The sequence below is a fragment of the Delphinus delphis genome, chromosome 2 (assembly GCF_949987515.2).
Source record: "Delphinus delphis chromosome 2, mDelDel1.2, whole genome shotgun sequence".
NCBI lineage: Eukaryota > Metazoa > Chordata > Mammalia > Artiodactyla > Delphinidae > Delphinus > Delphinus delphis.
This window is the reverse complement of record NC_082684.1, coordinates 101679837-101692096: the sequence shown is the minus strand read 5'-3', so window position 1 is coordinate 101692096 and position 12260 is coordinate 101679837. Positions and strand designations below refer to the sequence as shown.

The window sequence follows — 12260 nt, the reverse complement described above, 5'->3', positions numbered from 1 at the left end:
TCAGAGAAGTTAAGTGACTTACCTGAGGTCACACAGCTGGTAGGGGATGAGCTGGAATTCATACCCACATCTCCCCACTTACAAGCCTTGCTCCTTCTACTAACATTCCTGAGGGAGTACCACACAGCAAGCCCGTTTCAGAGATGGCAGGTGGCCTTCATCTGAGCACCAAGGGCCTTGTCGCAGTTGAGCAGTACTGTGGATTTGCTGTCGGCGGCCTCTCTCCTGGTCTGGATGATGTTTCCTGCCTTCTCTTGTGCTGGTGTAGACTGGATCCTGACTCCAGCTGGTACATGAGGACACACATTAGCCCCTTGTGGAGAGTTTAGTTAAACGACTGCTTAACACTGTTGCCTTGGCATCCATGTTGTGGGCTGAGCCTCCTGCAGGGGCCGTGAGCTGACAAGAGCCCCTCCCTTGAGAGCACGCCCCAGGTAACAGCCCACAGTCACACGTGAGTGTCAGTTCCTGACATGACTTCCCCAAAGGGCTTGGTGATGAACAGTCTCTTGTTCCTCCCAGCTCCTTCCCCTTCTGTGTCCCTTAGATCAGAACCCCACGGAGCTTGCCAAAGCCCTGCTCTCCTGCCTTAGCCTGGGAACCCCAGAAACACTCCACCCTGAACCCTAATAAAGGCACGTGCCCCCGATCTTGCTGCTCACACTGTCTGCACCGTGCCTTGACCTCCCCTTGGGGTCCCTCCAGGTGTGCCACAGACCACCCCCAGGACCTGGGAGGAGTAGACTTCTCTACCTCACCTTCCCTTGTGGCCCTTTGAACCATGGCTTACCATCCAGCACCCCACCCAGGGCTCTACTAATGGATGTTAACAAAGTGTCAACACCCCTTTTCTCCAGCCAGTCTGGCCTTTAGGGGTGTTGAGCCAGACTCCTCACCTTTTCCTGACTGCATTCTTTCTCTACTTTCACCCTCTGGATTCAGGGCACACCCAGTGCCAGCAGGACGCCATCCCTCATGGCTTGTGACAGTTTTCCCCCAGAGCCGGTCCGTTCCACCATCCTGCCTTCCGTGGAGACCTTTGGCTCACCTCCCATGTCCTCCATGGGACTCAGCAGCTGGGACTGTGTCCCTGACCCCAGACCATTGTGTCCACCTTTTGCCCACCTACTCTGGTTGCCGGTTCCATGGTGGCCCAGGGACCGTTGTTGCCAACAGGGCCCTTCCTGCCAGGGGAAGCCTGACCTTCTGTGCCCAAGCAGATGGCACTGGAATGTGGTGAGCTCCCCTCAGGGCAGGGAGAGGAGAGGAGGGTTGGACACAGGGACTGGGTATTACTTGGAGCCACTTCTTCACTGAGATGTACCAGGTGCATCCTAAGAGCTCTGGGGAGAGTGATTGCACTGCAGCCAGATGGGCTCTGAAGGGACCGGCATGGGCCTGTGTCTCGTGGCTGCGGAAGGACCAGGATAGGGATGGAGAGGCCCAGAGGGTGGATGAAGGAGAGCCAAGGAGAGCATCTGTTCTCATTCTTGCTGTCGCTCTTCTAGCCCCTTCCCTTTCACGCTGTTATTTCAACCCCCTTTGTGTAAAGTCATGCAGCTAGTATTGCCGAGTGTCTACTATGCTGCAGAGCAGGTGCTCAGCTCTGGGGCGCTGTGGTCGTGCCTCGTTTGAATTCCAGTCCACCTGGGGAGATGCACTAGGGGGACACACCATCCATCAGACAAGTTGAACGTTCACCCCACAGCGCCCTGAGGGAGCAGGACATGAAGCGGTGGTGAAGGTCCACTGCAGGGCGGTTTGACTCTCGGGGAGCTCAGAGAAGGCTTCCTGGGGAGACCACACCTAAGGAGCAGTCTGAGGGCTGAGCAAGAGTCAAATGGGAGGAGAGGGACGAAGGGTGTCCCAGGCTGGGGAACAGTGTGCGAGGTCTTATTGTCGGAGGGAGAAGAGCGAATTTGAAGGACTCAAGAAAGGTCAGGGTGGTGGAAGTGGAGAGATGGGGTGGTGTGGTGAAAAGTGAGGTGCTCAGTTGACTTCTAAGATAAACTCCAGGGCGGGCAGGGGTTGTAGGACGCTGTTTCTTTTGTGGGCTGAGAGGATGCACGAATAGGGGAGGAAATCAGCCAGTGGTGGGGACCATCAGCATCCTGCTTGTAGTTCATGCTTTTATGGTGCTTACCTGTGCCAGGCATGGCTCTAAGGGTGCTGTGGATTCTCCTTAGGAAAGAATGAGCAAAGGGCAAGGCAGCAGGGTGGATTCACAAAGATCTGCACGGTTTTCTTTGGAGTCATCATAAAGGGAAGTCCAGCAGCTTCACGGGCATGCTTTACATTCCTCCACACTAATTAACGGGGTCATTTTACAAGTCAGTTTGGATAGTCAAAGGCTGGACTGAGGCTGAAATGATTTAATAGATGGGAAAGCCAAGATGGCTTGAATGCTTTGCCTTTTACCTACAATTTTTTTTTTTTTTTTTGCGGTACGCGGGCCCCTCACTGTTGCGGCCTCTCCCGTTGTGGAGCACAGGCTCCGGACGCGCAGGCTCAGCGGCCATGGCTCATGGGCCCAGCCGCTCTGCGGCATGTGGGATCTTCCCGGACCGGGGCACGAACCCGTGTCCCCTGCATCGGCAGGCGGACTCTCAACCACTGCGCCACCAGGGAAGCCCCCATGACTTGTTTTATTAGAGAGCAGAGAAATCGTGAAGCATGCCATTTTCTGCTGCATTCTACCATGTTATTTTTCTTTTTCCTGGGTGAACTGCATGCCTTTTCCTAATATTCTAGCAGACACCTACTAATAGACTACATGAAAAATGTTAGAGTTTTATTTCAGGTCCAATTTTTTCGAGTTTTTTGAAGGGCTTTACAGGAAAGAAACATGGGTTGTTGTCTCTGTGCGTGACCTTGATGAAAGATGAAAAGCTCTCTCCTTCTAGGAGTCGATGTATGATTTAGGATTCTGGGAGCAAGAAAGCATTCTGCACACAGAGAGGTATCTGGCTAACATCCCACCTGAGTTTCCCAGTCTGTGAAGTGTGAATGACAATATTGTCTACTGCCCAGGGCCACGGTGCGGATTAAATAAGGTGATTCAAGCGAGAACCTAGAGTGGTGGTGAGCGCTCTGTGAACTTGAGCTGTTAATTACATGCATGTTGACATGGGGCACATTCATGGACACTTGCAGGTGCATGTTCATATTGACACAAATGTGCACATGTGTGCATGCACACGCACACACATGCAGGTTTGCTGAAATTCCCAAACTGAAAAGTAGTTTTAGGTGGTTATTCATTTGTTTGTGTGGGGCTTGAATGGAGCAAGGGCGAGTTTGACTAGAAGTAATAAACCCACCATCCAGCCCATCCAACAGACGTCCAGCTACGACCTCAGGTGGCTTCCTGCTGACTCCCAGGCATCTTTGATCTCCCACCCAGGCTTGAGTGACCATGTTGGCCCCTTGGGATCAGAGCAGCCACTCCAGACACTTGAACCATCACCATGACCTGCACTGGCAGTCACGAGGCTGAATGTGGTGGCAAAAGGAGCAGAGGAGCTGTGCCCTCTCAGGCCCCCTCCTGCCCGGATGGACACCAAGGACAACTACCTGGTCTGCTTTGCCTTTGGTCTCTCTGGCCCCTCTGCCTGGGCACCCTCTCCACACCTACCCTCAGGTCCAACATCACCCATATTCCAAGGCCTGCCTCAAAATGCCATCTCCCCCTTCTCACCTCTTCTGAACCTTTTTATTTAGACCTGTCTTATAGATGTTGACATTTCTTTTGTGTGTTGTCCCCACCAGAGCTCCCCTAGGAGGCTGGTCTTCCCTGAAGCCCCACATCAAGCTGGGCCCAGGTAACACAATGACTAGAGCTGCTCCAGGTGTCTTGTCTCCACACAGTAGCTCCCCAAATTCCAGCTGGATCCCGTTCCTCCCTTGCTTTAACCCTTCACTGATCTCCAAGGCACTCAGGATGGGATCCGTAGTCTTTCTTAGGCTGCCTGGTTTGACCCTCCATCCTTCTCCAGCCTCACTTCCCAGCAGGTTCCCTCCCACCAGGCCCCAGACATGTTCTCCAGCACGTGGAGAAAGCCAAGCTCTTCTCTGCCGCGGGGCCCTTGCACATGCTAGGCCATCTGCTTGGAGTTTCCCTCCCCTTCGCCTGGCCACCCCTATGCAGCCTTTAAGTCTGAGCTTAAGTGTCACTTACTCAGAGCAGCCTTCCCTGATGTCCCCTTGTCCTACACGCCGTTCAACTCAGATGACATGTACTTATCATTCATGACATTCATGACTGTATGTAAGTGCATGTTTGTCTTTGTGATGGTTTAAGTCGGGCATCCGTAATAGAACTCCAGGAGGGCAGAGTCTGTCTTGTTTTTTTTTTTTTAACATCTTTATTGGAGTATAATTGCTTTACAATGGTGTGTTAGTTTCTGCTTTATAACAAAGTGAATCAGTTATACATATACATATTCCCATATCTCTTCCCTCTTGTGTCTCCCTCCCTCCCACCCTCCTTATCCCACCCCACCAGGCGGTCACAAAGCACAGAGCTGATCTCCCTGTGCTATGTGGCTGCTTCCCACTAGCTATCTACCTTACGTTTGGTAGTGTATATATGTCCATGCCTCTCTCTCGCTTTGTCACAGCTCACCCTTCCCCCTCCCCATATCCTCAACTCCATTCTCTAGTAGATCTGTGTCTTTATTCCTGTCTTACCCCTAGGTTCTTCATGACTTTTTTTTTTCTTAAATTCCATATATATGTGTTAGCATACGGTATTTTTCTTTCTCTTTCTGACTTACTTCACTCTGTATGACAGGCTCTAGGTCTATCCACCTCATTACAAATAGCTCAATTTCGTTTCTTTTTATGGCTGAGTAATATTCCATTGTATATATGTGCCACATCTTCTTTATCCATTCTTCCGATGATGGACACTTAGGTTATTTCCATCTCCAGGCCACTGTAAATAGAGCTGCAATGAACATTTTGGTACATGACTCCTTTCGAATTATGGTTTTCTCAGGGTATCTGCCCAGTAGTGGGATTGCTGGGTTTTATGGTAGTTCTATTTTTAGTTTTTTAAGGAACCTCCATACTGTTCTCCACAGTGGCTGTATCAATTTACATTCCCACCAACAGTGCAAGAGGGTTCCCTTTTCTCCACACCCTCTCCAGCATTTATTGTTTCTAGATTTTTTGATGATGGCCATTCTGACTGGTGTGAGATGATATCTCATTGTAGTTTTGATCTGCATTTCTCTAATGATTAATGAAGTTGAGCACTCTTTCATGTGTTTGTTGGCAGTCTGTATATCTTCTTTGGAGAAATGTCTATTTAGGTCTTCTGCCCATTTTTGGATTGGGTTTTTGTTTTTTTGCTATTGAGCTGCATGAGCTGCTTATAAATTTTGGAGATTAATCCTTTGTCAGTTGCTTCATTTGCAAATATTTTCTCCCATTCTGAGGGTTGTCTTTTCGTCTTGTTTATGGTTTCCCTTGCTGTGCAAAAGCTTTGAAGTTTCATTAGGTCCCATTTGTTTATTTTTGTTTTCATTTCCATTTCTCTAGGAGGTGGGTCAAAAAGGATCTTGCTGTCATTTATGTCATAGAGTGTTCTGCCTATGTTTTCCTCTAAGAGTTTGATGGTGTCTGGCCTTACATTTAGGTCTTTAATCCATCTTGAGTTTATTTTTGTGTATTGTGTTAGGGAGTGATCTAATGTCATATTTTTACATGTACCTGTCCAGTTTTCCCAGCACCACTTATTGAAGAGGCTGTCTTTTCTCCACTGTTCATCCCTGCCTCCTTTATCAAAGATAAGGTGACCATACGTGTGTGGGTTTATCTCTGGGCTTTCTATCCTGTTCCATTGATCGATCTTTCTGTTTTTGTGCCAGTACCATACTGTCTTGATTACTGTAGCTTTGTAGTATAGTCTGAAGTCAGGGAGCCTGATTCCTCCAGCTCCGTTTTTCATTCTCAAGATTACTTTGGCTATTCGGAGTCTTTTGTGTTTCCATACAAATTGTGAAATTTTTTGTTCTAGTTCTGTGAAAAATACCCGTGGTAGTTTGATAGGGATTGCATTGAATCTTTAGATTGCTTTGGGCAGTACAGTCATTTTCACAATGTTGATTCTGCCAATCCAAGAACATAGTATACCTCTCCATCTGTTTCTATCATCCTTAATTTCTTTCCTCAGTGTGTTATAATTTTCTGCATACAGGTCTTTTGTCTCCCTAGGTAGGCTTATTCCTAGATATTTTATTCTTTTTGTTGAATGGTAAATGGGAGTGTTTTCTTGATTTCCTTTCAGATTTTTCATAATTAGTGTATAGGAATGCAGAGATTTCTGTGCATTAATTTTGTATCCTGCTACTTTACCAAATTCATTGATTAGCTCTAGTAGTTTTCTGGTAGCATCTTTAGGATTCTCTATGTATAGTATCATGTCATCTGCAAACAGTGACAGCTTTACTTCTTCTTTTCCAACTTGGATTCCTTTTATTTCCTTTTCTTCTCTGATTGCTGTGGCTAAAACTTCCAAAACTATGTTGAATAAGAGTGGTGAGAGTGGGCAACCTTGTCTTGTTCCTGATCTTAGTGGAAATGCTTTCAGTTTTTCACTATTGAGGAGGATGTTGGCTGTGGGTTTGTCATATATGGCCTTTATTATGTTGAGGAAAGTTCCCTCTATGCCTACTTTCTGGAGGGTTTTTGTCATAAATGGGTGTTGAATTTTGTCAAAAGCTTTCTCTGCATCTATTGAGATGATCATATGTTTTTTCTCCTTCAATTTGTTAATATGGTTCATCACATTGATTGTTTTGCATATATTGAAGAATCCTTGCATTCCTGGAATAAACCCCACTTGATCATAGTGTATGGTCCTTTTAATGTGCTGCTGGATTCTGTTTACTAGTATTTTGTTGAGAATTTTGCATCAATGTTCATCAGTGATATTGGTCTCTTGTTTTCTTTTGTTTTATGACATCTTTGTCTGGTTTTGGTGTCAGGGTGTTGGTGGCTTCATAGAATGAGTTTGGGAGTATTCCTCCCTCTGCTATATTTTGGAATAGTTTGAGAAGGATAGGTGTTAGCTCTTCTCTAAATATTTGATAGATTTCACCTGTAAAGCCATCTGGTCCTGGGCTTTTGTATTTTGGAGGATTTTTAATCACAGTTTCAATTTCAGTGCTTTTGATTGGTCTATTTATATTTTCCATTTCTTCCTGGTTCAGTCTCGGAAGGTTGTGCTTTTCTAAGAAATTGTCCATTTCTTCCAGGTTGTCCATTTTATTGGCATATAGTTTCTTGTAGTATTCTCTCATGATCCTTTGTATTTCTGCAGTGTCAGTTGTTACTTCTCTTTTTTCATTTCTAATTCTGTTGATTTTAGTCTTCTCCCTTTTTTTCTTGATGAATCTGGGTAATGGTTTATCAATTTTGTTCATCTTCTCAAAGAACCACCTTTTAGTTTTATTGACCTTTGTTATTGTTTCCATCATTTCTCTTTCATTTATTTCTGAACTGATCTTCATGATTTCTTTCTTTCTACTAACTTTGGGTTTTTTTTTCTTTCTGTAATTGCTTTAGGTGTAAGGTTAGTTTGGTTATTTGAGATTATTCTTGCTTCTTGAGGTAGGATTGTATTGCTATGAACTTCCCTCTTAGAACTGCTTTTGCTGCATCCCATAGGTTTTGGGTCATTGTGTTTTCATTGTCATTTATTTTTAGGTATTTTTTTATCTCCTCTTTGATTTCTTCAGTGATCTCTTGGTCATTTATTAGCGTATTGTTTAGCATATTGTTTATTGTATTTTTAAAAGTTTTTTTCCCTGTAATTGATATCTAGTCTCATAGTGTTGTGGTTGGAAAAAATACTTGATACAATGTCAATTTTCTTAAATGTACTGATGCTTGATTTGTGGCCCAAGATATGATCTATCCTGGAGACTGTTCCATTCGTACTTGAGAAGAAAGTGTATTCTGTCATTTTGGATGGAACGTCCTATAAACATCAATTAAGTCTATCTGGTCTGTTGTGTCATTTAAAGCTTGTGTTTCCTTATTTATTTTCATTTTGGATGATCTGTCCATTGGTGAAAGTGGGGTGTTAAAGTCCCCTACTATTATTGTGTTACTGTTGATTTCCCCTTTTATGGCTGTTAGTACTTACCTTATGTATTCAGGTGCTCCTATGTTGGGGGCATAAATATTTGCAATTGTTATATCTTCTTCTTGGATTGATCCCTTGATCATTATGTAGTGTCCTTCTTTGTCTCTTGAAATAGTCCTTATTTTACAGTCTATTTTGTCTGATATGAGTCTTGCTACTCCAGCTTTCTTGTGATTTCCATTTGTATGGAATATCTTTTTCCATCCCCTCACTTTCAGTCCATATGTGTCCCTAGGTCTGAAATGGGTTTCTTGTAGACAGCATATGTATGGGTCTTGTTTTTGTATCCATTCAGCCAATCTATGTCTTTTAGTTGGAGCATTTAATCCAGTTACATTTAAGGTAATTATCGATATGTATGTTCTTATTACCATTTTCTTAATTGTTTTGGGTTTGTTTTTGTAAGTCTTTTCCTCCTCTTGTATTTCCTGCCTAGAGAAGTTCCTTTAGCATTTTTTGTGAAGCTGGTTTGGTGGTGCTGAATTCTCTTAGGTTCTTCTTGTCTGTAAAGCTTTTAATGTCTCTGTCAAACCTGAATGAGATCCTTGTTGGGTAGAGTACTCTTTGTTGTAGGTTCTTCCCTTTCATCACTTTAAATATGTCCTGCCACTCCCTTCTGGCTTTCAGAGTTCTGCTGAAAGATCAGCTGTTAACCTTATGGGGTTTCCCTTGTATGTTATTTGTTGCTTTTCCCTTGCTGCTCTTAATATTTTTTCTTTGTATTTAATTTTGATAGTTTGATTAACATGTGTCTACTTCTCAATTTTGGGATGATTCATTTTCTATTCAGGTATTCCGGAGCTGCAGGGTACATCAAGTTGATTGTGGGGATTTAATCTGCTGCTCCTGAGGCTGCACAGTGAAATTTCCCTTTCTCTTCTTTGTTCGCGCAACTCCTGGGGTTCAGCTTTGGTTTTGGCCCCACCTCTGCATATAGAGGCATCTGTTCCCACCCAGACAGGATGGGGTTAAAGCAGCAGCTGATTAGGGGGCTCTTGCTCAACCAGGCTGGGGGGTGGAAGGGGTACAGTAGTTATAATTGGAATGCGAGGCGAGCCTGCATGACGTTGCAACAGCCTGAGGCGTACAGTGTGTTCTCCTGGGGAAGTTGTCCCTGGATCACGGGACCCTGGCGGTGGCGTGCTGCACAGGCTCCTGGCGGGGAGTGTGGATAGTGACCTGTGCTTGCACACAGGATTCTTGGTGGCTGCAGCAGCAGCGTTAGCATTTCACGCCCGTCTCTGGGGTCCGAACTGATAGCCGTGGCTTGCGCCCATCTCTGAAGCTCATTTAGGCGGTGCTCTGCCTTCTGTGGGCAGATGGGGAAGGACTCCCCTCTCTTTGTGCACCCTGAAACAGTGGTCTTTTGCCTCTCTGGTAGGTCCAGACTTTTTCCAGGACTCCCGGCTAGCTATGCCGCACTAGCCCCCTTCAGGCTGTGTTCACGCAGCCAACACCAGTCCTCTCCCTGGGATTTTATCTCCGAAGCCCGAGCCTCAGCTCCCAGCCCCCACCCACCCCAGCAGGTGAGCAGACAAGCCTCTCAGGCTAGTGAGTGCTGGTCGGCCCTGATCCTCTGTGCGGGAATCTCTCAGCTTTGCCCTTTACAGCCCTGTTGCTGTGCTCTCCTCCATGGCTCCGAAGCTTCCCCCCTGCCCACCCCCATCTCTGCCAATGAAGGGGCTCCCTAGTGTGTGGAAACTTTTCCTCCTTCACAGCTCCCTTCCAGAGGTGCAGGTCCCGTCCCTATTCTTTTGTCTCTGTTTTTCCTTTTTTCTTTTGCCCTACCCAGGTAAGTGGGGAGTTTTTTGCCTTTTGGGAAGTCTAAAGTCTTCTGCCAGCGTTCAGTAGGTGTTCTGTAGGAGTTGTTCCACATGTAGTTGTATTTTTGATGTATTTGTGTAAGGTGATCTCCACATCTTACTCCTCCACCACCTCGAAGGTCTCCCCTTTCTTTCCTTTGTGCTTGGTACAGTTTAACTTGCTCACATGGTGCTGCATGTGAAGGCCTTGCACCTCTGTTCCACGTCTTCTTTATCCATTCCTCTGTTGATGGACTGCCACAGGTCGTAAGTCAGAATTTCTTTTTTTTTTGGAGTATTGTTTTAGTTTATACTTTACAGCAAAGTGAATCAGCTATACGTATACATATATCCCCTTTTTTTTGGATTTCCTTCTCATTTAGGTCACCACAGAGCACTGAGTAGAGTTCCCTGTGCTATACAGTAGGTTCTCATTAGCTATCTATTTTATATATAGCATCAATGGTGTATATATGTCAATCCCAATCTCCCAATTCATCCCACCCCCCTTTCTGACTTTGTTTCCATATGTTTGTTCTCTACGTCTGTGTCTCTATTTCTGCTTTGTAAATAAGATTGTCTATACCAATTTTTCAGATTCCACATATATGCTTTAATATACGTTATTTGTTTTTCTCTTTCTCACTTACTTCACTCTGCATGGCAGTCTCTATGTCCATCCACGTCTCTACAAATGACCCAATTTCATTCCTTTTTATGACTAATATTCCACTGTATATATGTATCACATCTTCTTTATCCATTCCTCTGCTGACAGACATTTAGGTTGCTTCCATGTCCCAGCTATTGTAAATAGTGCTGCAATGAACATTGGGGTGCATGTGTCTTTTTGAATTATGATTTTGTCTTGGTATATGCCCAGGAGTGGGACTGCTGGGTCAGATGGCAGTTCTATCTTTAGTTTTTAAAGGAATCTCCATTCCTCTGTTGATGGATTACCACAGGTCTTAAGTCAGAATTTGTGTCTTGCTGCATAAGGACTGTGCCTCCTCAGCTTTCTCCTTGTGGGTCCTGTACATCTGTCATTGATGGGTTGTATTTCCAAGGCTAAGGTTGTTCATGTGTAGGCTCAGCTTTTCAGATGGTGTTGGCAGGTGGTAGATGGAGTGCAGTAGGGGGTGGGAGGGGAGAGGGGTTGAAGAGATGGAGAGTCTGAGAGCTTGGCATCAGGCTCTGAAGGTTAATCCCAAAATTAGAGGCCTGTAGCCTTCAACTCAGAAAAGAAGATAGCCCCATTCATCCCATTCTTGTGGGATAGAAATCCTACTCTTCCCATGAAAGAAAGGGTTAATTTCTATTGCATCTGGCCAAGGGTCCCCAAAGTATCAGAAAACTAAAAAAGATATAACATAGCCAGAGAGTAGAATCAAGGCCTCTTGATTTATACTCTGATGATAATAATAATCACTATCATAGAAATAAATAGCATTTTTATCATACAATAGCCTACAAAGCACCATCTGTGTAAATCACCTTATTTCACCTAATTTTTTTTTCCTGCTTTCAGGTTCTCTGCTTTCCAGCACTACAAGTGAACCTGTAGAGATGAGAGTCTGCCAGGTCAGCAATATGTTACTATTTTTACCTGATTACTATGTACAGAACATTCAAAGCATGGGTCTGGTCCCTGAAGGATGAATTTACAAAGAATGCATTTAGTATGTTGTCAAACCTGAATTTCAGCTATGCACACCTATTTATAGTGTCAGCCTCCATTTTAAGTTCATTAAGAAGAAAAAATAAATTTATTTAATGCAAAGTTAGTCCACATTTAGGACATAGATGTGAGAATGATTTACTTTTTTATTCTATTTTCTTTTATATATATATATATTTTTGGCTGCATTGGGTCTTCGTTGCTGTGCGTGGGCTTTCTCTAGTTGTGGCCAGCAGGGGCTACTCTTTGTTGTGGTGCACGGAATTCTCACTGCAGTGGCTTCTCTTGTTGTGGAGCACGGGCTCTAGGTGCATGGGCTTCAGTAGTTGCAGCACATGGGCTCAGTAGTTGAGGCGCACGGGCTCTAGGGCACAGGCTCAGTAGATGTGGTGCACAGGCTTAATTGCTCCACGGCATGTGGGATTTTCCCAGACCAGGGATCGAACCTGTGTCCCCTGCATTGGCAGGCAGATTCTTAACCACTGTGCCACCAGGGAAATCAAGAGAATGATTTTCTGTCTGATGTAATTCAATATACTGGCTCCTAACTCACCAAAAGATGGCTGAGGTCTACATGAATATTTACATTTAATCAGACTAAGGCATCCCCTACCATATTTTTGCT

At 44.8% G+C, this 12260-nt stretch overlaps 1 protein-coding gene across 1 annotated transcript in view; it reads left to right on the top strand.

Annotated features, from left to right (window-relative positions):
- The window catches only part of MTHFS (methenyltetrahydrofolate synthetase), a 260706-nt gene that overhangs the window by 86044 nt on the left and 162402 nt on the right, over positions 1 to 12260 (top strand). The window contains exon 3 of the mRNA XM_060005319.1: positions 11486 to 11538. Within this exon, the coding sequence (XP_059861302.1) occupies positions 11486 to 11538 (53 nt within the window). The remainder of the gene's footprint in view (positions 1 to 11485; positions 11539 to 12260) is intronic.